The 26,873-nt window shown below is 53.8% G+C and overlaps 1 protein-coding gene across 1 annotated transcript; it reads right to left on the minus strand.

Annotated features, from left to right (window-relative positions):
* Positions 1-9,904: 9,904 nt before the first annotated feature.
* On the minus strand, positions 9,905-26,450 carry MAP1S (microtubule associated protein 1S). The gene is made up of 7 exons (XM_036093773.2): positions 26,295-26,450; positions 24,869-24,970; positions 23,350-23,432; positions 22,163-22,303; positions 19,207-21,559; positions 10,865-11,100; positions 9,905-10,141 (listed from the first exon to the last, which is right to left on the minus strand). The coding sequence occupies exons 1-7, from the start codon at positions 26,428-26,430 to the stop codon at positions 9,986-9,988; spliced, it is 3,207 nt and encodes a 1,068-aa protein (XP_035949666.1). The 5' UTR covers positions 26,431-26,450; the 3' UTR covers positions 9,905-9,985.
* Between the last annotated feature and the right edge of the window lie 423 nt (positions 26,451-26,873).

Consider the following 26,873-nt stretch of genomic DNA (forward strand, 5'->3'; position numbering starts at 1 on the left):
CCTCTTGCTGGAGAACACAGTAGTCTCCCCTTTTGCACAGTGTGGTGGTCTGTGATCAACCGCACTCCAGAAGCAGATGATAGCCCATCTGACATACGGCCAGAAGGTCAACAGCAGCCTCACGCTACGTCACAAAGCCTGCGTCATTCACCTTGCTTCATGTCCTCACGTAGGCATTTTATCATCTCCCATCATCACAAGAAGGGCGAGTACAGGACAAGACGAGAATGTAAGAGATAGGCCACATTCACATAATTTCTATGATATTGTCATAATGTGCCTAATTTATAAGTTATACTTGAGCATAGCTATGTATGTATAGGAAAAATCATGGTATAGATACAGGGTTCAGTACTATCTGTGGTTTCAGGCATCCACTGGGGATCTTTTTTTTTTTTAAGATTTCATTATTTATTTGAGAGAGAGAGAGAGAGCACAAGCCGGGTGAGGGTCAGAAGAAGAAGCAGACTCCCTGCTCAGCAGGGAGCCCAATGTGGGACTTGATCCCGGGACCCTGGGATCATAACCTGAGTCGAAGGCAGACGCGTAATGACTGAGCCACCCAGGCGCCCATCCACCAGGGATCTTGGAACGTTTTCCCCACAGATAAGGGGGGCACTGCTGTACTAACACAAACGGAGATCTGGGCACGAGGGGTGCTGCTTCCTACTGGGGGGTCATTGCTTCTAGGCCCTCACAGCTGACAGAGCAAGGACACAAAATGTGTATATTACCTGTGTATAGACACAGACCTCTAAGTGTCTCCATGTGTAACTGTCCGCGTCTGTATTGAGTTACACATGAATTCATGCAGATGTCTCCGCATCTCATCCATTAGCAAATGGATTCTTCTAGTCTCCCCTTGCCTGTCTATAACCTCCCACTCCAATAATGAGAAACCTGGCTCCCACCCTCCACCCCCCCGTTGCTTAATTGTTCCATTCCAGCGTACACGTATGGCTGCTCCAGGATGTTTACCTGTGCCCATAGTGAGGGTTTCAGACAGGGACGGGGCACCTTCCTCTCCAGCTCTAAACCCTCCTCTAGGGCTCGGCACCCTCAGTAAAGACCCCACGCCCTCCCCACAGTCCTCCAGGCCTGTGCAGCAGGACCCTGTCTACAACCCTGTCCTCGCCTCTCCCTGCCCACTCACAGCTGTCCTGACAAAATCAATCCCACCTCAGGGCCTTTGCTCCTGCTGTTCCCTTGCCTGCAGGGCTCTCCTCCCAGTTCTACATCTGACTGGTAACTCAGCTCTTAGTTCCTACACGGAAGCCCTGGTCAGGCTTCCTTCCAGCCCAATGCTGACCACCCACCCCCCCCCACCCAGGGTTAGGGCATTGTGTTGGGCTCAGCCCTTCCCCCAACAGGCTGGAAGCTTCGTGGGGGCCCTGGAACCACTCATCTGGGCCAAGTGCATTTACACTCCCCATACACACCTCCCCCAAGCCCCAGCCAGGGTTAAGGGGTTGGGAGCGGTTATTCTTATTTTATAGGATAGGGGACTGAGGCTTGGGGACCAGAAGCTACTTTCGAAGTCACACAGCAAAGACATGTCAGAGACAAAACTTAATCAGGTGCACTGGTGCCAAAGCGCTCACCTGCCTTGACCTTGGATCCTAAAACAGTGCTGTGGGGGTGGGGAGGACAGGACGCAGAACTGTCTGTTGGGAAGGAAACCTGGGGGTCCAGCCACTGCCGATACAGCCTGAGGCCACCTGGAGGTTCGGGCCAATTTTCTTATTTCTGAGATAGGGGAGGTGAGGGTCAGGGGCCCACAGAGAGGTGAAGTAACATCTCCAAGGTCACCAGCAGTGCCACCATTTCCTGAGCACATACTATGTGCCAGGCGGGGCTAAGGCACATACTGTGTGTAGATGGGTGCCTGCCTTGTCCTGTCCTGGCAGCAACCCCGACTACAGACTAGAAGGAAACAGAGGAGAGTGACTTGCTGGTGGACAGGGTGGCATTTTAATGGGAGCGAGTCAGGGAGAGCCAGAGGAGGGGCTGGCGGGGGGGGGAGTAGGCCAGAACCAGAGGGAGAACAGGGAGGGCTTCCTGGAGGAGGGGCCCTAGCACGTGGGGCTTGGAAGATGAGAGCTTATTGCTCTGCTCTTCCTGGGAGAGGTAACCCCTCCCTCCTCCACCATTACCTCCTAAAAGCCCACATCTTCCCAGAAAAGTGTCCCAGCACTCCCCCTCTCTGCCCCCCACCCCCTAGAAGGGGAAGTCCCAACTGCTCAGTGGAGTGTCCTGGCAGGCAGCTGTAGGGCCAGCCCCACCCCACAGCCTCCCCTTGGGGGGCTTCAGTATTACCAGTCTTCTCTTGGTTCCTTTAAAAGACCAAGCCTGGGCCTCTGTGGGTCCCTCTGCCAGGTGTGTTCTCCCTCTTCCCCCAATGTGGCTTAATCCTCCCCTTCCTCATGGGGCCTTCTATCACCCCCAAGCGGCATGTGGGTCTACCTACCCCTCCACACCCAGCACCGTGGCTTGTTGTATCCTCCTGCGTGTCTGACCCCCCCCGCCTTTTGCCAGTTTGCCCCATGAGGGTGGCATCCAGTATTTGCTGGCTGATGCATGGCCGGCTGGTGGCATCCCAGGGAGAGGACACCTTGGGTGCAGAGGCCTGGAGGTGTGATATAGATGTTGCAGGAACATGGAAAAATCAGGGGGCAGCTATGGCTCAGGCTCAGGGTGAGTATCAGGGAGGGGCTGCCCATGAGCCGGCTGCGCAGAGTGGGTGCCCGGGCCAAGGTCGCATATCCGGCTCCTGGCGCATGCTCCAGGCAGGGCCCCCAGGTGCTTTGGCTGCTGCCGGGATATTTTTAGTGTGCACTCAGGCAGAGGCTGGGCCACACAGCTGTCAGGAGGGATTGGGGGAGAGGGAGCAAGTAGACACAGAGAGAGAGAGAGAAAAGAGGAGAAAGCAGGGGAGAAGGAGACGGGGGAGACACCAGGCCCCAAGTCCTTCCAGCTGTAGATGCCCTAGACCAGGAGCTGGCAAGCCAATGGCTCAGAGTTCAAATCGAGCCTACAGCCTGGTTGTGCAGTCTTATTGGAATACAGTCTTGTCCATTTGTGTTCAGCTCCAACGGCAGAGTTGAGTTGTTGAACAGAGAGAACAGGGCCCATAACACTGAAAAAATTTACTATCTGGCTCTACAGAAAACGTTTGCCAACCTCTGGCCAAGACAAAACTGTCTTTGCTGGGGGCACTTGTCAGTGATCAGTTGATTTTCACCACTATTTCTGATTCTTCTCCCTCCAGGTACAATGGAGGAGTGTACCTCTCAGATCCTGAATCAAGCAGAGTCATGTGACCTGCTTTGGTCAATGAAATAAGAGAAGTGGGATGTCACTTCCCGGTAGTTAAGCCCTTAGGAACCCATGCCTGATTCACCAGGTTCCCTTCCCACCTCGCCACCTGATGTTCTAGGTGGTAGGAGTCCTGTAATGCTGAGCTGAGTGAGGGTGTTGGAAAACACAGCAACATCAGAAATCTGAAGGGCAGGGAAAGATCCACCAAGTATGAAGGGCAAAAGTCCAGACTGCCCCCCCACCCCCCGCCCACTTTATTAAAATAAAAATACAAAGTGGAATTCTTTCTAGGAATGTAAGTATAGATCAGTGTTAGAAAACCTACTAATAGTGTAAAAAAAAAAAAAAAAGATGAACTTATCCTCCATTGGTTCTTAACTTTATTTTGAGCCTCCATTATTAGATGTAAAGAAGTTTAGACTCTATCTTCTTGGTGAATTAAAAGCTCTAATTTGAGGGGTGCGTGGGTGGCTCAGTCGGTTAAGTGGCTGCTTTCGGCTCTGGTCATGATCTCAGGGTCATGGGATTGAGCCCCATGTGGGGCTCCATGCTCAGTGGGGAGTCTGCTTCTCCCTCTGCCCTTCCCCTCCCCCCTGCTTGTGCTGTCTCTCTCAAATAAAAATCTTTTTTTTTTTTTAAAGATTTTATTTATTTGAGAGAGAGAATGAAAGAGAGAGAGCATGAGAGGGGGGAGGATCAGAGGGAGAAGCAGACTCCCCACTGATCAGGGAGCCTAATGTGGGACTCGATCCCGGGACTCCAGGATCATGACCTGAGCCGAAGGCAGTCGCTTAACCAACTGAGCCACCCAGGTGCCCCCTCAAATAAAATCTTTAAAAAAAATAAAAACTCTAATTTGATATTCCTTATTTCTAAAAATATACAAAAATATAACTTTATTAATGTGAGTATATCAGCTTTCTTTCTTTAGTATTTGTCGGGTTTATTTTTTCTCATCCTTTAAAATTTTCAGCATCTAAGCATAAACGTGTAGATATTTCTTGTAGGTAGCTTAAACATTTGAACTGAAAAAAGGTAACAGTCTATCTTTTGTCCTTTAACTTGACCATTTACATTTATTGTAATTGCTGGCAAATTATATGTATTTCCATGATTTTATTTTGGGCTACTTGAACCTCCTTTGCTATGGAAGAATTATTTTGGATTATTTCTTTTTCATTCCAATTTTTGCCCCCTACTAGTTTGGAATTTATAGACTAGTTTTATTCTCCTAGTATTTACAGTAACAGTATTTACAGTTAATATTTTCTATACCACTCAACCAAGTAATATGTCCCACTCCCCTCAAACAATACAGCGATACCTCAGAGATACTGTGGGTTCAGTTCCAGACCATCACCACAATAAAGCAAATATTCCAATAAAGCCAATCAAATGAACTTTGTGGTCTCACAGTGCCTGTAAAAGTTATATTTGCACCATACTGTAGTCTATTAAGCGTAAAAAATGCACATACCTTAATTAAAACTGTCTTTTTTATTGCTAAAAAATGATAAACATCATTTGAGTTTTCAGAGTTGTAACCACTGATCACAGATCACCGTAACAAATATAGTAAGAGTTAGAAATATTGCCAAGAATTACCAAAATGTGACAAAGAGACACAAAGTGAGCAGATGCTGTTGCAAAAATGGTGCTGATAGACTTGCTCAATGCAGAGTTGCCTTCATTTTGTAGAAACACAGTAAAATGAGGCATGCCTATACAAGATTTAAAAACCTGACTCCATTCAACTATTTTTTGCCATTGTCAAATTTGAGAGTTTAATCCTGCACATTGAACATTACAATTCTTGCTAATGAAGGTGATGTTCTTTCAGTTGCATTTCCCACCTTTTTGCTCACTGTCTCCTCCTGCCTGTCAGCCCTCCTACCTGGTTCATTTTCTTTCTGCCTGAAACAGTTCCCTTAGAATTTTGTTCAGTGAGGGCCTTCACTTCTCTATCCTTCTCAAAAGATATTTCTGTTGGGTGAGCATCTCATCTCTGGGCTGCTGTTTTCTCTCAGAGCCTTGAAGGTGGTGCCCCTGTGGGTCCTGAGTTCCAGGCCATGGGACTGAGAAGTTGGCTCTCCATCATCATTATTGCTTTCCTTGCTGACTGTAGTTTTCAGCCCCGAATCAGCTGTTTTTTTATACACCTTGCTTGGGATGTGGTTGGCTTTCTGAGTCCTGGTGAATTGGTGTTTCTCATCAGTTCTGGAAAGTTCTCCACCTTCATCCTCTTCAGTTTGCCTCTGCTCTCTCTCCATCCCTTAACCTCCCTTCTCTTCCCATGTTTGGGAAATTCACTGCACTCCATCTTCTAGCTCACCAGTTTTCTCTCTGGCTAGCTGAAATCCACTGTTAGCTGTGTCCAGTGTTCGAAATCTCCACCATTTGCTAATTTCTTAGTTCTATTTGGCTCTTCTACAAATGTCCTGCTCTTTGTTCACACTTCAGGATTAAACACACCAATTCTGGGTCTGATGATGCCAACACTGGAAGTCTCTGCTGCTTTTGTGTCCCTTGGCTCCCACCCACGAGGACAGGTTGTGAGTTTTGATGCCGCTCATACACAGTTCCTGGGATGGGACTGGGGGAGTTCTTCAAGGCTAGGGTTGAAGGCTCATCCAGCAGACCTCCAGGGTCATCACCACCCTGGGCAGCTTTAAACCATTTCGTCCGCTGGAGGCCTCTGGCCACCCAAGTAACACTGGAGTTGTAGACTCAAGTAAGGTCACCATTCACCAGACTAGATTCTCCCCCCTCTTCCTCCCAACAGCCAGGCTAGAGATAATCAAGTTTCCTTTCCATTCCTGGGAAAATCTTATTTTGATTTTGACTTCACCCTTTGAGGTCTTAACAGAGCCACCATATTGAAGGCCCGTGAAAACAAGACCAAACCCGCCTTGTCTAACACAAAAGCTGCTTCCTTCCTGGGGCTTCTGCCTAGGCTGACATTCTGGCCTCTGGTTGCTCCTTATCCTCTGGTTGCTCACGGACATGGTAATCAAGATTTAACTCATTTTTACCTAGTAATTTTCGCTCTTTTTCTTGGAGGATCAGTTTGAGAATCTAGTCTACTATCTGGTCAAAAGCAGAAGTTTATACCTTTTTTTTTTTAAGATTTTATTTTTAGTCTCCACACCCAACATGGGGCTCAAACTCACGACCCCGAGATCAAGAGCCGCACGCTCTGACTGAGCCAGCCAGGCGCCCCTGTCACATTTCTTACAGCATGTGTTTGGGCCCCTTCCGTGAAGATTCTAGAACTCCAAGAGGAATGAGCATGTGAAAACAGCTGGGAATTTATGAAGGGAAAAAATAAAATTAAGGAGAAAGAACCTGCTGAGCAGCTATTAAGACACACAGGACTACACCAAAAAATAGCCAGCAGAGGACCAGAAAAGCCGGTCATGGATTAGAGCAGATGCAGGAACAGACACCAACACACGGGTCTTATTCAGGGAGGAGGGAATGTATCAAATCTGTACCCGAAAAAAAAAAAAAAAAATCTGTACCCGGCCTGGGGAAAATCAGCTGGCCCTTTGGGCCGGGCCACCCCTCCATCTCTCTTCATCCCTAAATAAGGCCTGGATGGATAAAAATAAAAGTTAAAATTATAAGCAGAGGGAAAAAAAACCATGGGAGAATTTCTGTCGGCTGCAAGAAAGGCCTCTCAAAGCACAAAAGAAAAACGTTTAAAAACTGTGGTTTGAAAACCGTAAAAATAAAAATGTTTACAGAAAAAGGGATCGTGAAACTGAGAGCTCAATCTGGTAAAAAAGCTTACCACAAAAAGCTTAATGGTTAAGATGGTAAATTTTGTTGTATGTTTTTTAGCACAGTTAAACAATTTTTAAAGTGTATTTTTTTTTTAAAGATTTTATTTGTCAGAGAGAGAGAGAGCACACGTGCACTCGCACAAGTGGGGGGAGCTGCAGGCAGAGGGAGAGGCAGGGAGCCCGATGCAGGACTCGATCCCAGGACCCTGGGATCATGACCTGAGCTGAAGGTAGACGCCTAACCGACTGAGCCACCCAGGCGTCCCCTAAAAAGTGTACTTAAAAAGCAGAATTATGATGTATAAATGAGAAAAAGATGCCCATGTAATAAAACAGTCGAAGCAGCCCATTACAGATAAACACATTGTAGAAAACCTCCCTAGTAATAAAACAAATGAAATGAGAATGGGAGGCGGCACCTGTCACTGGACATTTGGCCAAAGTGAAACCTTGGGCCGTGTGGCCTCACGTGTACACAGTGACCCACCCTGAGACCCGGGGCTGAGAAGCCCACCCTTACCTGGCAACAGGAAAAAGCGGGCAAGGGGCCACAGCCTGCATGCCCGGCAGCAGAAGTGGGGGGCCTGGCTGTCCCCACACCACACATCCTGCCCGGCGTGACACCAGTGCTCCCCTTCCCTGTGAGCAGTGGGAGGCGGGTGCAGCGACAACCAAGTGGGCGCAGGGTCACAGATCCAGGTGCCAGGTGCTGAGCAGCTCCCCCAGACTGCCGCTCCCCCATTCCCAGGGCCGGTGTGTGCTGAGCTGGGCCCCGGCCTCACCCACAGCGCCCCGGTGGGTCCCATCCCTGTGGCTCCCAGGCGGGCTCTCCTGATGTCCATCTGCACTTCCCGACGGCCTGGCCCCGTCAAGCCCCAACATCCCACATGAAGACAGCGGGACACCGGTTCGGTGGCTCCCACAGGAAGCAGTCAGGTCCCCCACGCCAACCCTTTGTAGCCATCTCCCTGCCTGCTGCCTCCGACAGCTCTGGACTGAACTGTGTGCCCCCCTGGGTGTTTTCTTTTTCTTCTTGTAATAGAAGTGCCTGACTTAAGCTTTGATTGCCCAGGCATCTGCTTCAAAGATAGCTATCTGGAATAAACCTATTTGCCAGCCTCACCGCTTGATAAACAGCCAGCTCTCCGCCGCCGCCCCCGCCCCGCCCCCCAGGCTCCCTTGTTTGAGAGCTCTTGGTTGCTTTTGAGAACTGGCCCTTGGGGTCACTTGTTTTTTCCTTTCTGGCGCTTTAAATTCCCACTCCTATGTTTTAGTTTTACCATAAGCAATGAGCCCTGGGAACCCCACGTCCCCATCCTGGACCCCAATAAAAGCAGAGGCCCAGCCAGGGAACCCCCCCACCCCCTCACTGTGTGGCCCGCCCTGGGGGTGCTGTGGGAGCTCCAGGTCTTGTCGGTAAGAAACCTTTCCTTTTTTCCGTTTCCTGATGGGTGTTGCTGAAGGGCGTGCAACCACAGGGGCCAGTCCAACCAGACGCTGGATACTGACAGGCTGAGCCCTAACCATACAGACCCCCCGCCTCAATTCTTGTGTTTAAGGCCGATTCCCCATCGTGACAGTGTCGTGACAGTGTCTGTGGACGTGGGGGCTCCGGGAGATCAGCAGGTAGTGAAGGGGGGGCTCGCAATGGGGTCAGTGCTCTCCTAAGAAGGGGGGGGTCAGAGAACGTGCCCCCATGCCCCTCCCGCTCCACGTGAGCACCCGGCCAGAAGGCAGCCATGTGCAAGCCAGGAAGCCTCCTCACCAGACCCCGGCCCTGCCGGCACCCTGACTTCCAGCCTCCAGAGCTGCGAGAAACTCCCGAGTCCTCGCGGGAGGCCCTCCGCAGCCACACGCGGTGATTCGGGCCACCGCAGCCAGGGAAGGGAGCCGTGTGCCGACCAGTTCCTCTGGGGCCACCGTCACAAAGTACCCCAAACAACAGTTCACTCTCACGCACTTCTGGAGGCTGAACTCTGAAATCAAGGTGCCAGCACGGTTGGTTCCTTCAGAAAGTTCTAGGGGAGGACCACTCTTCACCCCTCCCAGCTTCTGGAGGCTCCAGTGCTCCTCGGCTTGTGGCCCCATCGCCCTAATCTCTGCCTCCATCCCCACGCGGCCTTCCTTTCTCAATGTCTCCTCTTCTGTCTAAGGACACCTGTCATTGGGTTTAGGGCCCATCCAGATAATCCCAAGATCCCTCACTTAATTCCATCTCTCTACTCCGTGACATTCCCGGACATCGGGTGACAGGACAGACGTACGCTTTCGGGGTTGCCATCCACCCCAGTGCACGTGGCACGTTCTCTGTTATGTCTAGGCATCTCCACACGTGGAGAGAGCAGGAAGGGGGTTCTTCAGGAATTAATGTTTTGTGACCATTGGGTTTCCGATTCTTTAGACCTCTCTGTAGCATGGGACTCTCCTGCCAGGAGCATCGATCGTCTCTAGAAACGGGGAGGAACCTGTTTTCCAGCTTTGGAGCCCAGGGCCTGGGCTTCAAATCTCACCTTGGTCACGGACCGGTGTGTGGTGGGGGTCCAGCGGCTGCCCAGGGGAACCAGCTTCCCCACAGGGAAAATCAGCCCCTCAAGGTCAGCAGCACCCACAGCTGCCGGTGGTCCCTGCCAGAGGGGCACACCCTCCCCCGGGCCGGGGCGTTCCCATCCGCCACACGGAGGCCAGAGCATGCCTCCCCCCGAACTGGGGGCCGGCACAGTGATGACAACAGCCCCGGACGTTGCCAAGTCTCCTGTCAGCAGAAGGAACGGAGGCCACAGCCGAGTGGGGTACCTGGTTTATTTCTGATGCAGGGGAGTCTCAGGCAGCGGCAGACTCCGGGCTTGGGGGGGCGGGGGCGGGGGCGGGGGGCTGGCCCGGAGCTAGAACTCCACCTTGCAGGCGGGGAAGGCCTCGTCCTGCATGGACACGGTGCTGTTGCTGCCCAGCACGGTGATGCCCAGCGCCTGGTGCCGCGCGTGCGTCTCCTCGTACCACTCGTGCATCGCCACGGAATCGAAGGTGGGGATCAGGGTCACCTGCGGGTGGGACAGACGGCCTGACGGTGAGGGGGAGGGGGTCCCCTCTGCCCTCCCGGCCCCGCCCCCGACTCCACTCCCGGCATCTCAGGCCCTTCTCCTGAGCACGTCTGCTCGGCTTCCCTTCTCTGCCGCCTGAACGTCTGTGGCTGGGGGCCAGCTCATCCCCGAAGCCCCTTCTCTTCCCCACAGCACCCAGGGGAAGGGAGCCTCTCACAGCACAGGAGAGCAGGCCTCCCTCTGGCTCCTCCCCTGCACACGCCAGGCTTGCTCTCCCGCCAGCCGGCCCACACGCGGCACGGGTGGCCAGGGACCTGGAATCTGCTGCTTCTACCCAAACTTGCCTCACGCTCCAAGGCTCTGCTTCCAGGCCTCCTCTGGGGACAACCCCAGCCCACATGCTCAATTCTCCCCTTTGTCAGGTGCACTGACAGCTCGCCTCCTCCTCCTGGCCCGTCACACCAGTCCTGCCCAGCACCCGCACCCAGGCTGCTGCAGATAGACGAAGTAGACACAACAGGAACAGAGTCCCGAGAGCTGCTGGGACCTCTGCGCTTGCCTTTGTTTCCATGGCCCTGGGGACCCAGCTTAGCCTCTCTGAGCCCCACTGCCTCTGTGGGTGGGTGAGGGTCGCACGTAAGACGACGTTCAACAGGAAGGTATTAAGAAGTGTGGGCCCCACCTTGTGCCACGACTGCCTGAGGCCCTGGGGTGGTCACGCACCTGGAGGTCACGGTCCCACTGCTGCTTGCCAGCCAGCAGTGCATCCAGGACGGCCCGCATGCCCTCCTCCTTGCGCTGGTCCTGGCCACTGATGACATAGCAGAGTGCACGCACCCGCCGGAAGAACTCCTCGTCCACCAGCCGGGCGCTGCTCCCGCTGGGCAGGTAGGCCAGGTCGAGGTAGACAGGGGAGCCGGGAGGGGCTGCTGACCCCCCCGGTCGGCTGCCAGCTGACCCTGTGGGCAAGAAGGACAGCGTCAGTCCTGAGCTCCTGGGACCAGGAAGGGGCCGAGACCCAGGGCCCGGGAAGGGGTTCCCAGCTCTGACTACACCCCTCCAAGTGGTTCCCTCCTCAGGAGAAGGCCTGATCTCACTATCTTATAGTTGACAAGCTCTCCCTGGTGTGGGCAGTTATTCAGTGAATGCTACAGATACCCCGGTCATATCTTCAGTGGCCTGGACCCTCCCTGGCTAGTCCCTGGACACAGACATACCCAGGGCCAGAGGTAAGGAAGGTAGGAAGGGGCAATCAGGGAGGGCTTCCTGGAAGAGGAGGTTTTTAGAGCTTCAGCTCCCAAAGCAACCGGTACCTAGAACAATCTGCTGCTTTTGCAGCATCCATCTGTTCAACTACTCATGGGGCATTTACCGAGCCCTCCTGGGCATTAGGCACTGGGGACACAGCAGTAAGCGAGAGAGACAAAAATCCCTGCCGCCAAGGGCAATGGGGAGACAGAGTGGGTGTGGTAGGGACAGAATTGCAAGAGGGAGGCCCAGGATGTGGCACAGCTCTCAGAGCCTCATGCATGGCCTTGAATCCAGAGCCTATGCAAAGGGGATGAGGCCACCAGTCCCAGGTGTGTCTCATAATCAACTGATTGAAGACATACCTGGATCTCAGGTCCAGGAAACCCGGCCAGATGCTTGGCATCTTATGATCATAAACATTGCCCAGCTCAGGGTGTGGGTCCAGAGGGCTGCCAAATGAATGAATCCCCCAGCTTTGGGCAAGTGGCATTTTTTTTTTTAAAGATTTTATTTATTTGACAGAGAGAGATAGCGAGAGCAGGAACACAAGAAAGGGGAGTGGGAGAGGGAGAAGCAGGCCCCCCGCCGAGCAGGGAGCCTGACGTGGGACTCGATCCCAGAACCCCAGGATCATGACCTGAGCCGAAGGCAGACGCCTAACGACTGAGCCACCCAGGCGCCTGGCAAGTGGCATCCTTCACTCATAGCTGGGAACAGCGGTGGTGAGGATCTTAAGACTCAGGAAGAGAAAGCCACCGTGGCTATGGAAGGCGCAAGGGAGACAGGAGCCGCAGAGGCGGAACAGCGAAGGGAAGATGAGGGGGGTGTGGGCAAAGCCGCAGGGCAGGAGGACAGGGGTAGAGCAGGGGCCGGCAGCCCAGTCTGCTTTTGTAAATGCACTTTTGCCAGAATGCCCATTTGGTTACATGCTACGCTGCTGTTCCGCCACAGTGCAGAGTTGAGTCCTTGGGACAGAGGCCATCGGGCCTGCAAAGCTGAAAACGTTTATCTTCTGGCTCTTCGGAGGCAGAGTTTGCTGACACCAGCACAGAGGGGCAGTCTGTCCGAGGCAGTAGGAGAAGGAGACCCCAAGTGGCCAAATGCCCTGGCAGAAAGGGCCTCGGATGACTCCCAGCCTCCGGGTGCCAGCCCCGCCCCACAGGCCTGGGTAGCACCTGCCAAAGCTCACAGGGGCCCATCAGGTGCCTCCCTTGGAATGTGCCCAAGAAGGATAAGAAGTGGCAGCTCAGGTGGGCACTGAGGCTAGGAACCAATGACAGGCCATGGGCGAGAGAAGCCAGAGCCACGGTCAGGGCCACCCAGGCGCCTAGAACAGGTGAGCAAGCACTCAGGGAACGAGTTCAAGTTATGATCACTGCTAACCATCATCGATGCTCTCCCACCAGCCCCCTGGTACTTGTAGGCCCGCACTGCCCTCCACGGTGTCACCAACCACTGCAACGTGGCAGGTACGAGCTGAGATGAGCAGGGGTTGCAAAACACAGGCGAGGCATCCAGGACTTTTTTTTTTTTTTTAAAGATTTATATATTTATTTCAGAGAGAGCGAGAGCACAAGCATGAGTAGAGGGGGCAGCAGGCAGAGGCAGAGGGAGAAGCAGGCTCCCCGCTGAACAGAGAGCCCAACGCGGGGCTCAATCCCAGGACCCCAGGATCATGACCTGAGCCGAAGGCAGTTGCTTAACCAACTGAGCCACCCAGGCGCCCGACCCTGTTTCTACCTCAGACTGACCCCCAGCACAGAAGCAGCAATTAACCAGAGAAGCCACACAAACCTCCCCTGGGGAAGGGGGAGATTTGGATCTCCAGAGTTAATACATTATTAAATTCGAATGTCCAATTTTCAACAATAGCAAAAATCACAAGGCATACAAAGAAACAGGAAAAGTACAGCTTATTCAAAGGAAAAAAAGAAAAAAAAAATCAACAGAAACCAGAAAGGCCTGACGGTGGGCTTACTGGACAAAAACTGTAAGACAACGGTCTTAAAGATGCTCACAGAAAGACAGACGTGCAAGAGAACGCTGCATGAACAAAACAGAAATATCACTAAGGATGTAGAAAACATAGAAATAAACCCAAAAGAAATTCTGCACCTGAAAAGTACAATAACTGAAATGAAAATTCACCAGAGGAATTCATGATCTGAACAGCGATTTCTGATGATAGGATGATGGCAATTATCAAGTCTGAGGAACACGGAGAGATGACTGAAGAAAGTGAACAGCAGCTTAAGGGACTTGTAGGACAAAAGGACCAACACACACATGGAGTCCCAGGAGAGAAAAGGGCAGAATGACTATTTGAAGAAATAATGGCCCCAAACTTTCCATATTTGATGAAAGGTGTTAGTGTGAACGTCCAAAAAGCTCAACAAATTCCAAGTGGGATGACCTCAAAGAGATCCACAGTGAGACCCATTATAATCCGACTGCTGAAAGACAAAGAATCTCTTTGAGAGAAAGCAGAGATAAAGGGAAAGTTTATAACTATAAATATTTTATATTAAAAAAAGAACATCTCAACGTGACAACCCTTCAACCCAAGGAGCTAGAAAAAGAACAAAAGGAAATCCAAAGCTAGCAGAAAAAAGGAAATAATAAAGAGCAGAGATTTTAAAAATTGAGACTAGAAAAACACAAAAGATAATCAATAAAACCTCACGTTGGTTCTTCAAAGAGATTAACAAACTTGACAGCCCTTTAGCTAGACTGAGAAAAAAAAGAGAAGACTCAAATTACTAAGCTCAGAAGTAAGAGCGGGGACACTACTACCGACTCTACAGACATAGAAAGCACTATGAGAGTACTGTGAACAGCTGTACAACCAACAAACTAGATGACCTAGAAAAAATACACAGATTCCTAGAAACACAAAATCTACCAAGACCAAATCACAAAGAAACAGAAAAGCTGCACAGATTCATTGTTAGTAAGGAGACTGAATCAGTAATTAAAACCCTCCCCAGCTTCACTAAGTTTCCACCAAACATTTATTTTATTTATTTATTTTAAAGATTTTATTTATTTATCTGACAGAGGAACACAGCGAGAGAGGGAACACAAGCAGGGGGAGTGGGAGAGGGAGAAGCAGGCCTCCCGCTGAGCGGGGAGCCCGACGCGGGGCTCGATCCCAGGACCCTGGGATCATGACCTGAACCGAAGGCAGACGCTTAACAACTGAGCCACCCAGGCGCCCCTCCACCAAACATTTAAAGAAGAACTAACATTGATCCTTCTCAAACTTTTCCAAAAACACTGAAGAGCAGGGAACACATCCTAACTCATTCTGAGGCCAGTGTTGCCCTGATGCCAAGGTCAGACAAAGACACTATGAAGAAAACTACAAACCAATATCCCTTATGAACCTTGATGCAAAAATCTTCAACAAATATTAGCAAGCCAAATTCAGCAGCATAGGAAAAGGATCAGACACTATGATCAAGTGGGATTTATCCCTGGGATGTATGGTTCAACATACAAAAAAAAAAAAAAAATCAATATAGGCCCACATTGGGTGTACAGATTACTTAAAAATAAAATCTTTTTTTTTTTTTTTTTTAAAGATTTTACTTATTTATTTATTTGAGAGAGGGTAAGAGTGAGAGAGCACAGCAGTGGGAGAGCAGTAGAGGGAGAGGGAGAAGCAGGCTCCTTGCTAAGCAGGGAGCCCAATGCAGGGCTTGATCCCAGGACTCTGGGATCATGACCTGAGCCAAAGGCAGATGCTTAACTGACTGAGCCACCCAGGCACCCCTTAAAAATAAAATCTTAAAAAAAGAGAAAAATCAACACAATACACATTAACAGAATGAAGGATAAAAAAAACATAATCATTTCAATTGTTACAGAAAAGGCATTAGACAAAATTCAACACTCTTTCATGATAAAAACCCTCTAAATAAAAAGATTAAAAAAAAAAAAACCCCTCTGGGCGCCTGTGTAGCTCAGTCGGTTAAGCATCTGCCTTTGGCTCAGGTCATGATCCCAGGGTCTTGGGATCGAGCCCCACATCGGGCTCCCTGCTCAGCGGGAGGCCTGCTTCTCCCTCTTCCACTCCCCCTGCTTGTGTGCCTGTTCTCGCTCTCTCTCTGTCAAATAAATAATAAATAAAAATCTTACAAAAAAACCCCAAAACCCTCAACAAATTAGGAGTAGCAAGAAACTGCCTCAACGTAATACAAGCCATACATGAGAAACCCACAGCTCACATCGCACTTGATGGTGAAAGACTATAAGCTTTTTTCCTAAGAGCAGGGACAGGGCAAGAAATGTTGGCTTTTGCCACTTCTAGTCAACACAGTACTGGAAGTGCTAGCCAGGGCAATCAGGCAAGAAAACGAAAAGGCACTGGATTGGAAAAGAAAAAATTAAAAGTTATCTCTGATCACAGAGGATATGCTCTTAGTGTAGAAAACTCAAGTAACACGCACATGCACACACACACACACCATCTGCTAGAATAAACAAATCCAGCAAAGTAGCTGGATACAAAATAAACACACACAAATCAGTTATGCTCCTGTATGCTAATAGTGAACAACTTGAAAAGGAAATTAGAAAACAATTCCATTTACAATAGCATCAAAATAAATAACTTAGAAATTAACTTAACCAAGAAAATAAAATACATGAGAACTACAAAACACTTCTTAAATAAATGAAAAAAGACACAGAAATTCACAGAAAGACATCCCATATTTGTGGGCTGGAGGATTAAATATCCACTGAGCTGTTGGCACTACCTGAAACGACCTAGAGATTCAATGCTGTCACGGTCAAAGTGCCAGGGATGGCTTTTTGCAGAAAGAGAAGAATCTATCCTAAAATTCATATGGAATCTCAAAGGATTCCGGAAGGCAAGACAATACTGAAGAACAAAGTTGGGAGGCCTCACGCTTCCTGATTTGTAAACTCACGACAAAGGGATACTAATCAGGACAGAGTGGTACTGACATAAAGACAGATATGTAACAGGCCAAGGGAATAGAGAGCCCAGAAATAAAACACTCACATATGTGGTAAAATGTTGTTTGGCAAGGATGCCAAGACTGATGCTAGGAAAACTGGATGTCCACATGCAAAAGAATGAAGTTGAGCCCTTATTTAGCACCACAGGCAAAAATTAACTCAAGTCATCAAGGAGCAAAATATAAGAGCTAAAACCATAAAACTCTTAGAACAGGGCACCTGGGTGGCTCAGTTGGTTAAGCAACTGCCTTCGGCTCAGGTCATGATCCTGGAGTCCCGGGATCGAGTCCCGCATCGGGCTCCCTGCTCAGCAGGGAGTCTGCTTCTCCCTCTGACCCTCCCCCCTCTCATGCTCTCTGTCTCTCATTCTCTCTCTCTCAAATAAATAAATAAAAATCTAAAAAAACAAAAAAACAAAAACTCTTAGAACAAAACAAAAGCTTCACGACATTGGATTTGGCAATGATTTTTTGGATAGGACACCAAAAGCACAGGAAAAAAAAAAAAAAGGCAAACAGGACTTCGTGAAAATTACAAACTTTTGTGCAAAGAACACTATCAACAAAATAAAAAGGCAACACACAGAATGAGAGAAAATATTCGCAAATCATGTATCTGATAAAGGATTACTATCTGGAATATATACAGAACTCTCATAACCCAACAACAAAAAGACAACCGGATTCAAAAAGGGGCAAAGACCTGAATAGACATTTCTCCAAAAAAGATATATAAACAGGGGCGCCTGGGTGGCTCAGTTGGTTAAGCAACTGCCTTCGGCTCGGGTCATGATCCTGGAGTCCCGGGATCGAGTCCCACATCGGGCTCCCTGCTCAGCGGGGAGTCTGCTTCTCCCTCTGACCCTCCTCCCTCTCATGCTCTCAGTCTCTCATTCTCTCACAAATAAAATCTTAAAAAAAAAAAAAAAAAGATATATAAATAGCCAACAGTACATGAAAAGATGCTCACTAATTAGGGAAATGCAAATCAAAACCACCATGAGATACCACCTCACACCCATCACGTGGCCACTATCAAAAAAAAAAAATCAGATAACAGTGTTGGCGAGGATGTGGAGAAATTGGAACCTTTTTGCACTGTTGGTGGGAGGACAGGGTGCAGCCGCTATGGAACAGTATGGCAGTTCCTCGAAAAAAAATCAAAAATAGAATTACCATCTGATCCAGCAATCCTTCTTCTGGGAATATACCCAAAAGAGTTGAAAGCAAGATCTCCAAAAGATATTTGTCAAACCGTGTTCACAGCAACGTGATTCAACAGTAGTCAAAAGGTGGAAACAACTCAAGTGTCCATCAACGGGTGAATGGATAAGCAAAATACGGTGCATCCACATAACGGAGTACTATTCAACCTTAAAAAGGAAGGAAATTCTTAAAAAAAAAAGTGGGGGGGGAGAAAATTATGACCCGGGCTACAGCATGGATGAACCATGGAAACATTCTACTAAGTGAAATAACACAAATACAGTAGGATTTTACTTACACAGGGCCCTAGCATCATCAGGGTCCTAGAAACAGAGAGTGGAATGGTGGGTGCTGGGGACTGGGAGAGGAGGAATGGGAGTTAGTGTTTAATGGGGACAAAGTTTCAGTTTTGCAAGATAAAAGGAGCCCTGGACAGGGATCCGGCTGTGAGGGTTGCACAACACGAGTGCGCTTAATGCTGAACTGCGTGCTTAGGAACGGCTACGGTGACGTCATGTCGTGTACATTTCATCACAACTAAGGGAAACCGGGAGAAAAGTTACCACGGCATACCCGAGACTGCTAGCCTGAGAGTCGGCTTACAGGGTGGCCCCTGGCTGGAGTCTGGGGGACTTAGATCTCAGAAAGGTCCCCACTGCCTGCGCAAGGGTGGCTCGCTGCCCCCCGCCCCCCCCCCCAGGTCCTGCAGCGCTGCGGCTCCTGCTGAAGCCCTGCTTCCCCCTCTCTGAGAATCCCGGAATTTGGGTGCATGTCAGGCAGAGGGGGCCAACATGCCCAGCCCCCACTAGAAACCCTGGCACTCCAGTCTCTAATGAGCCTCCCTGGGAGGCACCACCTCCCATGGGTCATCGCGGTTCGCCGCTCTGGCATTAAGGCACATGGTGTGACTACGCTGGGAGGCAGCTCTAGAAGCCTGTGCCTGGATTCCCTCTAGGGACTCCCCGCCCCGCCCCCCCGCACCCCAAGCCTCTTGCCCTCGCTGATTCTGTTCCATATGTTTTTGCTCTAATACAGTTCAGCCACAAGGAGGACAGTATACCTAGTCCTCCCAGCCCAGCATCCAACCTGGTGGTGGTGGGCTTGGAAACCTCCGCACAAAGGGGTTAAATATACTATTAAAATTAATTTCACCGCGGCACCTGGGTGGCTCAGTCATTGAGCGTCTGCCTTCGGCTCAGGTCATGATCCCAGGGTCCTGGGATCGAGCCCCGCATCGGGCTCCCTGCTCCGTGGGAGGCCTGCTTCTCCCTCTCCCACTCCCCCTGCTTGTGTTCCCTCTCTCACTGTGTCTCTCTCTGTCATATAAATAAATAAAATCTTTAAAAATAAATAAATAAAATTAATTTCACCTGTTTCTTCTTACACACTGTGACCACAGCAAGCTCAGGAGAACAGATATGCTCACTTTACGTTTCCCCCGACAGCACTGCTTGAATGCCTCGGAATTACAAGTGCCTGAATGGTGAACCAGAACTTCCATTTTATATGAGAAACTGAGGCCCAGAGAGGGTGGCAGGTGTGGCTGAGGCCACACAGCAAGTAGGGAACAAAGACTTGGGCCAGTAACCCACCGCAGGACTCCAGCTCCTGGGTACTTACCAGAGGGGCCCCGAGCGGTCGTCTTGGGGACTGAGGACTTTCTGGACAGGGGCACCCGACCTCCCTTGTCACCGGGCTCACTCCGGGTGCTGAGCGGCCGACTGGCCCGGTCTCCTCCAGCCAGTCCCCTGGTTTTGGCAGTGGTCGCCGGAGTGGCTTTGGAGGCGGCTGTGCTGGGGTTAGGGCGAGCCAGGGACTTCCGGGTACGGCTGAGGCCCTCCGTCAGCCGGGCCTGCTCAGGGGGCAGCATCTCGGGGTCCACCATGCAGATGCTGGGTGGGGTGGGCAGCGGTGGGGGGAACTTGAGGGCCTCGGGCAGGGGGTCGCGGCGAGGGACCCCAAAGCCCTCCATGTCCTCGTCCGAGTCCGCAGGGCCGGGGGCGGCAGGCAGGGGGTCTGAGTCAGACAGGGTGGGCAGGGACTCGCTGACGGACGTGGGTGGCGTCTCCTCAGCCCGTGGAGCGCCGGCCCGCTCCTGGGACCGAGCACTGCTATCGGAGCTGCCGGGGGATGCAGGCGCCGGGGCCATGGGCACAGCCTTTCGGTGCTCGAACTCGCAGGGTGACACCAGGCAGAGGTCCACATCGTGCGGGGAGGCCGAGCGCCGGACCCGGGGGCCACGAAGCGGGAGGCTCAGCCCCGCCTCGCCCGTGGCGGCAGGTGGCGGTGGCAGCACCTGCTCGAAGGAGACGGACAGGGACTCGTCTACCTCCGTGGAGTGCGGGGAGCCCACCTCAGCGGGCAGCGAGGGCGTGGTCACTGTGGGGGAGGCATCTGGCCCAGCCTCCCCGCCGCGCAGCGGGCTCAGCGACAGCCGCCCACTGCCCTCAGCCGGGCCCTGCTGGGCTCCAGTAGGCGAGGGTGTGCGTGGCCGGGGGGTGCTGGCATCCAAAAGCAGTTCCAGCGCCTTCTCCTCCAAGGCGCTGCTGTCCTCCCCGGCCGGGCTCAGCCCCAGCTCCAGGCTGCTCTCCTGGCTGGGTGTGGCCACCAGCTGGGGGGCTGGGGAACTACAGGTCTCTGCTGGGGGGCTGGCCTCTCCACACCGGAAGGTAGGGGGGCTGCGGGGCCCATTCTCCGCCGGCGGGACCCCTGGCCGGGGGGTATTGGGTGCTCTGCGGGGCCTGGGGGCGGCCGGGGCACCCGCTTTCTTCACACTCACTGAAGCAGACGCCGCCCGGCGTACCTCCCGGGGCTGGGTCCGAGGGATGCTTGGCTTGGGGTCCTTCTTCACCTCCCGGGGGACCCTGGCTTCTTTCTCAGCCCTGCGGGGGGCCTCAACCCGAGGCGGGTCCTTCCGGGCCACCCCGGGGCGCTCCTGGGCCGGCCTGCTGGGTGCTGTTGTCCGGCCTTCTCTTCTTAAGCTGTCCCGGGAGCCCACGCTTTCCTTGCTCTCGGCTCGTCGAGGCCCCACCAAGTCCTGGGGGGTCACCACGGGCTCCCGCAAGAAGCCCAAGTGCTGTAGGCGGACCAGGCCGTCCAGGAGGCGGGCGGGCGGGGTGCAGCCAGGGAAGAGCACGCGCACCACCTTCTCCGTGGGGCCCGCGGGGTGCCACACCAGCAGGGCGCACACGGAGGCCAGCGGGCGGTCGGCCCCGGCCGTGGGCGGGTGCAGCACATACATGTCCAGCCGGCCCACGCCCATCTTCTGGAAGAGCACGGTGGGCTCGGCCGGGAGTGGCCCGCGGTTCAGAGTCAGCGGTGTGATGCCCAGCCGGGCCAGGAGGCTCAGGGCCAGCTCCGCCTCGTCCTCGCCGCTCACCAGACGCGAGGCGGCAACACGGGCATTGAGGAACACGACCCCCAGGTTGGGGGAGATGAGCCTGCGAAGCCGGTCGTCCCCAGACCCCCCGCCGGCCGCCGCCTCCTCGCGCTCTGCCAGCTTGCGCCGCAGTAGACTGTTGAGGCCCGGGAGGCTGTCGGCGCCCGCGTGGGTCACCAGCACGGCGTCCACCCGGTCCAGGTGCCGCACCAGCTTCCAAAAGCTCGACTTGGGGTTGGAACCACCATTGACCAGCACGGTGAAACCATTGACGGCGAAGAAGGCGGCGTCGCCAAGGCCGCCGGGGAAGATGTAGCAGCAGGGCCGGGCGAGCCTGAGGAAGCCCACGGACGCCGGCGGCTCGAGCAGCTCAAAGGGAGACGGCGGCTCCAGCGACTCGGCCACATATTCCAGGAACTCGCGCAGGCCCTCGGACGCCGGCAGCTGCACGGGCGGGTTCCACTGCAGCCGGAGCGCACTGTGGAGGCCGAGCACTTCAGGCGCCAGCTGGGCCCAGTCGCCGAAGGTCGGGCAGGTGATGGTGAGCTTGGGCAGGTCTGCAGGTGGGGGAGTGGATACCAGGAGATCCCGGATCTGCAGAAGGGGGTAATGGTTAGAAGCCTCCGGGGCCTGGGAGAATCCCTTGCCCACGCCCCGGCACCCTTAGGACAAAACCCAGCCCTCCCCATGGTCCACAGAGACATACGGTCCTGCCTCACCACCTGCTTCCCTCCCCCACCCTTTCTCTTACTCTCCCTGCCCCAGGGCCTTTGCACTTGCTGTTCTCTTCCTACAGCACAGCTCCCTCCAGAGAAGACCTTCCACGTCCCCTACCTCCGCATCTGGTTCTTGTCTCACCCATCACTCCATCACTCTCATAAATGTGAAAAGGTGGTTTACCAGAGTTTTGCTCATTTGCCCCACCCAGACTAAGGACTCTAGAAAGGACCCTACCCTGCTGGGACCTAGAACCTGGGGTGCCACTTGAAGTCTCTGGGAGGTCTGCTGATCTACAGGCCTAGCCTCAAACCACACACTGCAGTGGGCAAGGGAACTGAGCCCCAACAACAAAAGGGACCGTTCCACAGAAGAGGCGATGGGACGTGGTGGGGGGCAGGTCACTAGGGCCACACAGCCTGATGCGGACAAGCCAGGATTCAGAGCCAGGGGAAGCAGGATGAAGAGGAGGGGACTTACCTCTCTGTCCCCTAGGACCTGGAGGAAGTGGCGGGGCGAGAAGCCCCCTGTCTGGAGTAGCAGCTCCCCTGTCTCTTCCAAGCAGGGCCCAGCCAGCACCAGCAGCTTGTGAGGGGCAGGGTCAAGCAGAAGATTCCGGAGCTGGGGAAGGGGAGACGGTTAAAGCCCCTACTCTGTGCAGTGACAAAGCCTGCACCCCCCCTTGGAATGGCCTCCAACCCCAAATCTACATATAAGCACCCCACCCCTGTCCCCAGCCCACTACTCAACAGGAGGCTGGAAAGATACCCTCTGGGCCCTGAGCCCTGCACCCCACCCCAGACAAACTCCTGCTGCTCAACCTAAAGCCAGGCTCCAGTGCCTCCTCTTCCTAGAAGCTCACTTTTCTGGACTCCCTCCAGCCCACTTGTCTCTCTGGCCCAACCTCAATGCCATGGGGAGGAGAGTATCTGTGTCTGGCTCTATCACCTTCAGAGCTCCCTGAGGAAACAAAATGGAGCAGTTTTGATCAGAGGAATCAACCTGTACAAGGGTCTCTAGAGGGGTGTCCTGGAACCCTATCTTGTTCATCTTTCCCATGGATAACTGCGAGAAAAACACAGATGTCCACAAGCTACAAGTATTAAGAAGTCAATTCAGGGGCGCCTGGGTGGCTCAGATGGTTAAGCGTCTGCCTTAGGCTCGGGTCATGATTCCAGGGTCCTGGGATCAAGCCCCACGTCAGGCTCCTGGCTCAGCGGGGAGCCTGCTTCTCCCTCTCCCTCTGTCTCCCCCCACTGCTCATGCTCTCCCTCTCTCTCTGTATCTCTGTGTCTCAAATGAATAAATAAAATCTTAAAAAAAAAAAAAAAAAAAGTCAATTCAGACAGCTCCTGGGGCCCAGTCAGGAGGGAGGCACAAGACGCAAACACCAGTCAAGTCCCACCTTCCTGCCTCCAGACATTCCCTGCTCCATTCCTTCCTCCCAAACTCCAGTCTTTCCAGACTTTACCCGCTCCCACCATCACCCCTGAGGAGGGAATAAGCTGCAGCCAAGGCCATCTGGGGAGGCCTCCTGAAGGAGGGGGCGATGCTAGTGAGTGTCAAGAGGATTTCAAACACCACAAAGCCAGGGATGCAGGAAGGCAAGGCTTGGGAGGGCGCCGGTCCCAGCAGCCTGCTCCCTCCAGGAGAGGACTATTCCCTACCTCGTCACATAGGGACTTGTCTGATGGGTTCAGGAGGACCAGGGTCTCCAGGGTGTCTCCGCGGTGGTGAAGGCTCCGCTGGCCTGTAGGGGAATCAGGTGCAGTGAGTTTGGGGCTGGGCCATGTGCATGGGGCCGGGCTGTCCCAGTGTCGAACCCTGCCTCCCTATGTGACTCCAGGCAGCCACAAGCCCCTCCAGGACTCTGCTTCCCGGGAACCCCAGCCAGGGGTTATCTGAGGATCAACAGGCACATGGTGGAGCTGCAGGTCAGGATGAGGCAAGAACAGGAAACCTGCCTTGGCAGGCCTCACACTGGAAAGAGCAGTGACAACAGGCCTCCACGGCTCACAGGCCCCAATTCACAGCAGTCAGCCCTACGGCGGATGCCACTGTCACCCCCATTTTATAGGCAAGAAGCCTGAGCCCAGAGAGGACCAACAAGGTACACCAGGAAGAGGTCAGACATGGGAAAGGACTCTGAGGCAGGACTGTATGAGGATCAGGAAGGGGTAGGTGAGGCCAGAATGAGGGGAGCATGGGGGCAGGGAGGCCTCCTGGGCCACAAAGAAGGGAGTGGGGGTGATTCTGGAATCTGAACCCTGGTCTGCCCCCCAGAGCCCAGATGTTTCAAAAATGAAGCCCCAGGCCTGAGGCTGGGGACCTTTTGGCACTCATCAACCTTTTATCAGTTTATCACATGCTTATTATCATGTACGGATATGGCCTCATTCCGGTGGGGAAACTAAGGCATACAGAGAGGAAGTAGCTGCTACCGTCACACAGAGCAGACGGGATTTCCAGCCCCTGCCCCCTCAATCCTGTGAGGGGTCAGGAAGCCACCAGGAACGGCTAGGACAATGAGGCAAAGGACACTTCCTTCCCCTCCTGCAGCAGCCCAGGGCTGACTCAACAGGCTGGCTGAGGCAAGAGGGGCTGCGGGTGACACCTGGAACCCGCCCAGCAGCTGTTCTGTGCGGTGGGTCACCCAGGCATCCCGAACCCTTCCTTGATCTTGCTCCTTTCCCAGCTCCCCATCTACTGAGCACCTACTGTGCACCCAGCCCTGTACGGGGCTCACAGCCACGAGCCAGGCACAGTCCCTGCCACACAGGGCCCACACTCCACCCTTCAGGCCCACTCAGCAGCCCCTCACTTTCCAAATATCTTCTCACTTTGCCTGGGCCCTTCCCTCCACTTGACACACCAGTCCCAGATGCCTCTCGTCCAAAGAACCCACTCTTGGAGGTCGCCCTGTCCCCCACCCCTCAGCTGCCTCATCTGCAAAATGGGAACAAGAACACGAGTTCCTGTCTCGTGTAGAGTTGATGACCAAGGGAGTTAGCACCGGGTCAGGGCCCACCCCTGCTCCACACAGTGTAGATCGCAGCTATATGATTACTGCTGTTTACAGCGATACCTGACCCCCCATGCCTGGCACGTAGCGGGCACTCAGAGAATGCTTGCCCAATGAATGAGTGGAAGGGGAGCAGCTGAGGCATGCAGGGTCTCCAGTCTCACCTTTCACGATGCTGGAGAAGGTGGCGGAGTGCCGGGACACGAAAACCTTGAGCTGCTCATCAAGGCTGCAAATGCCAGGGTCAATGTCCCAAGACCGGATGCCTGTTGGGGGGAAGGGGGGCAGGAGGAGTGAGGCAGGGAATCAGCTGGGCTCCTCTGTTCCCAGAATAGTTCAGTAACTAGCATCTGGCAGTAGGAGCAATCCCAGCCCCTCCCCTCAACCTGCCCCCAGTGCAACAGCCTGGAGACTCAGAACCACCCAAAGTGCCCTTGGATCTCTCTGCATCCGCGTCAAGGAACCCAAAGCGTAACTCGGCATTTCACAGAGAAGACTCAACACCAACAAGAAAGCTCCCACCTCCTAAACAGTCATCTCGACCCCTCCATCATCTCCCCCACCCCCACCAGTGGTCTCACAGCTCCTCCACCCAGCCAGGGCCAAACACGCTCCCACCTCTTGGCCTTTGCGCCAGAGGCTCCCATTCTCAGGATGCCCTTCCCTCTGACTCTCTAACCTCAGGTCCTCAGCCCTTTGCATCCTTCTGAGCACTTCTGACAGCAGGTGAGTTTAAAACTTGTCCCATCTCCTCGCCCACTTTGGGTCCATCCCCCTACCAGACTGTTGGCCCTGTGAGAGCAGAGCTGAACCTGCCTGTGGTCCCCACACTATCCCTGCGCGTGGGGCGGCGGGGAGGGGGCCAGGAGAACCAGGCACAGACGACGACATTCCCAAGCACAAGAATAGAAGCGTGCGCTGCCTTCCCATTTTTACAGGCGCCAGACCGCAGGCCCTGCCCATCTGATGGGGGGGAGGGGGGGAAATGAATGACCTCCAAACACGGTGTGGGGTGCACCACACCCGCCGGGCCACCGTGCCAAGTGGCTGCAGGTGAACCTTGCAGGTGCACCTATGACGCACCTCCCCAGATGCCAAATCCCCTGGGCAGGCCGCGCCCGCCCACACCCCAATTAGCAAGCTCCCTGTGGAGCAACGGAAAGTGGGCCCCGGGGCTCCAGGCCCAGCCTCCCCACCCCTGCTCCTTCTTCCAGGACGTCTAGGCTGCTAAGACCGGGGAATTCGAGGCGACCCCACCCTCCCCCCGGCAGGCGGGAAGCGGAGCCGTCGTCTGTGTTGCCCAATCACGCGGGTCCCAAAGCCCAGGCTCGTGTCCCGTCCCTGAGCTGCACCCCGGTCGGGGCGGGGCAGCCCAACCCAGGCCCGGGCGCCGCCTCCTCCGCGGGCACCCAAGGCTTCAGCCCGCGCCGTGCGCCTAACGATGAGGAAGACCGAGCCTCCTGGCCCCAGGATCCCGCCGCCCCCCACCCTCTCCCCGCCCCCAACCCGGCCGCCCCACCCCCCGGCCCTCGGGCCGAGACGCGCGGCCGCGCCCGCCTCCCGCACCCCGCGCCCCCAGGCCGGCCCGACCTCGTTCGAGCTCCTCCAACACATAGGCAAGCAGCCCCGAGCACCCGCACTCGCCGCCCACCACGAGCAGCAACGAGCTCGGCGCCTGGGGCGCCCCGGGGCCCGCCGCCGCTGCCACCGCCGCCGCCGCCGCCATCTTCGCGCCGCACTGACGGTCCGAGCGCCCACCCCGCTGGCCCCGCCCCTTAAAGGGGCCGAACCGGAAGAAGTGAAGACCCCGCCCGGAAGCCCCCTCGCCCCTTGTCTTGCCCCTTCGGCCCTTTCTGGTCTTGGGAGGTGGGGACGGGAGCACCGAAGTCGTTGGCAGATTCTTGGCTCTCCACTTTGGCCACCCCCTCCCAAAAGATCATTCCCTCGTCCGTCCGTCCATCCATCCATCCATCCATCTATCCATTCATTCAACAAGCTTTGGCTGCATGCCTACCACGTGCTCTCCGGGAACTCATCACATCACAGTAGGCCCAGTCAGAACCAGGTCCACATGCTTCTAGCTCCCTGGGTCAGGGCTTGAACAGAGAAGAGAAAGGTATCTTAGACCTAGGGCTTTAAGGGATGTGTAGGAGTTTGCCAGGTATGAGT

Source organism: Halichoerus grypus, chromosome 1 (genome assembly GCF_964656455.1).
Source record: "Halichoerus grypus chromosome 1, mHalGry1.hap1.1, whole genome shotgun sequence".
In the NCBI taxonomy this organism is placed as follows: domain Eukaryota; kingdom Metazoa; phylum Chordata; class Mammalia; order Carnivora; family Phocidae; genus Halichoerus; species Halichoerus grypus.

Excerpts from the sequence above, each read along its gene's own strand:
- MAP1S (XM_036093773.2), bottom strand. The coding sequence starts at position 26,430 with ATGGCGGCGGCGGCGGCGGTGGCAGCGGCGGCGGGCCCCGGGGCGCCC. Across the intron at positions 24,971-26,294 it reads GTTGGAGGAGCTCGAACGAG|GCATCCGGTCTTGGGACATT; the intron begins GTCGGGCCGGCC and ends TCCCCCCAACAG. Across the intron at positions 22,304-23,349 it reads ACAAGTCCCTATGTGACGAG|CTCCGGAATCTTCTGCTTGA; the intron begins GTAGGGAATAGT and ends CCCCTTCCCCAG.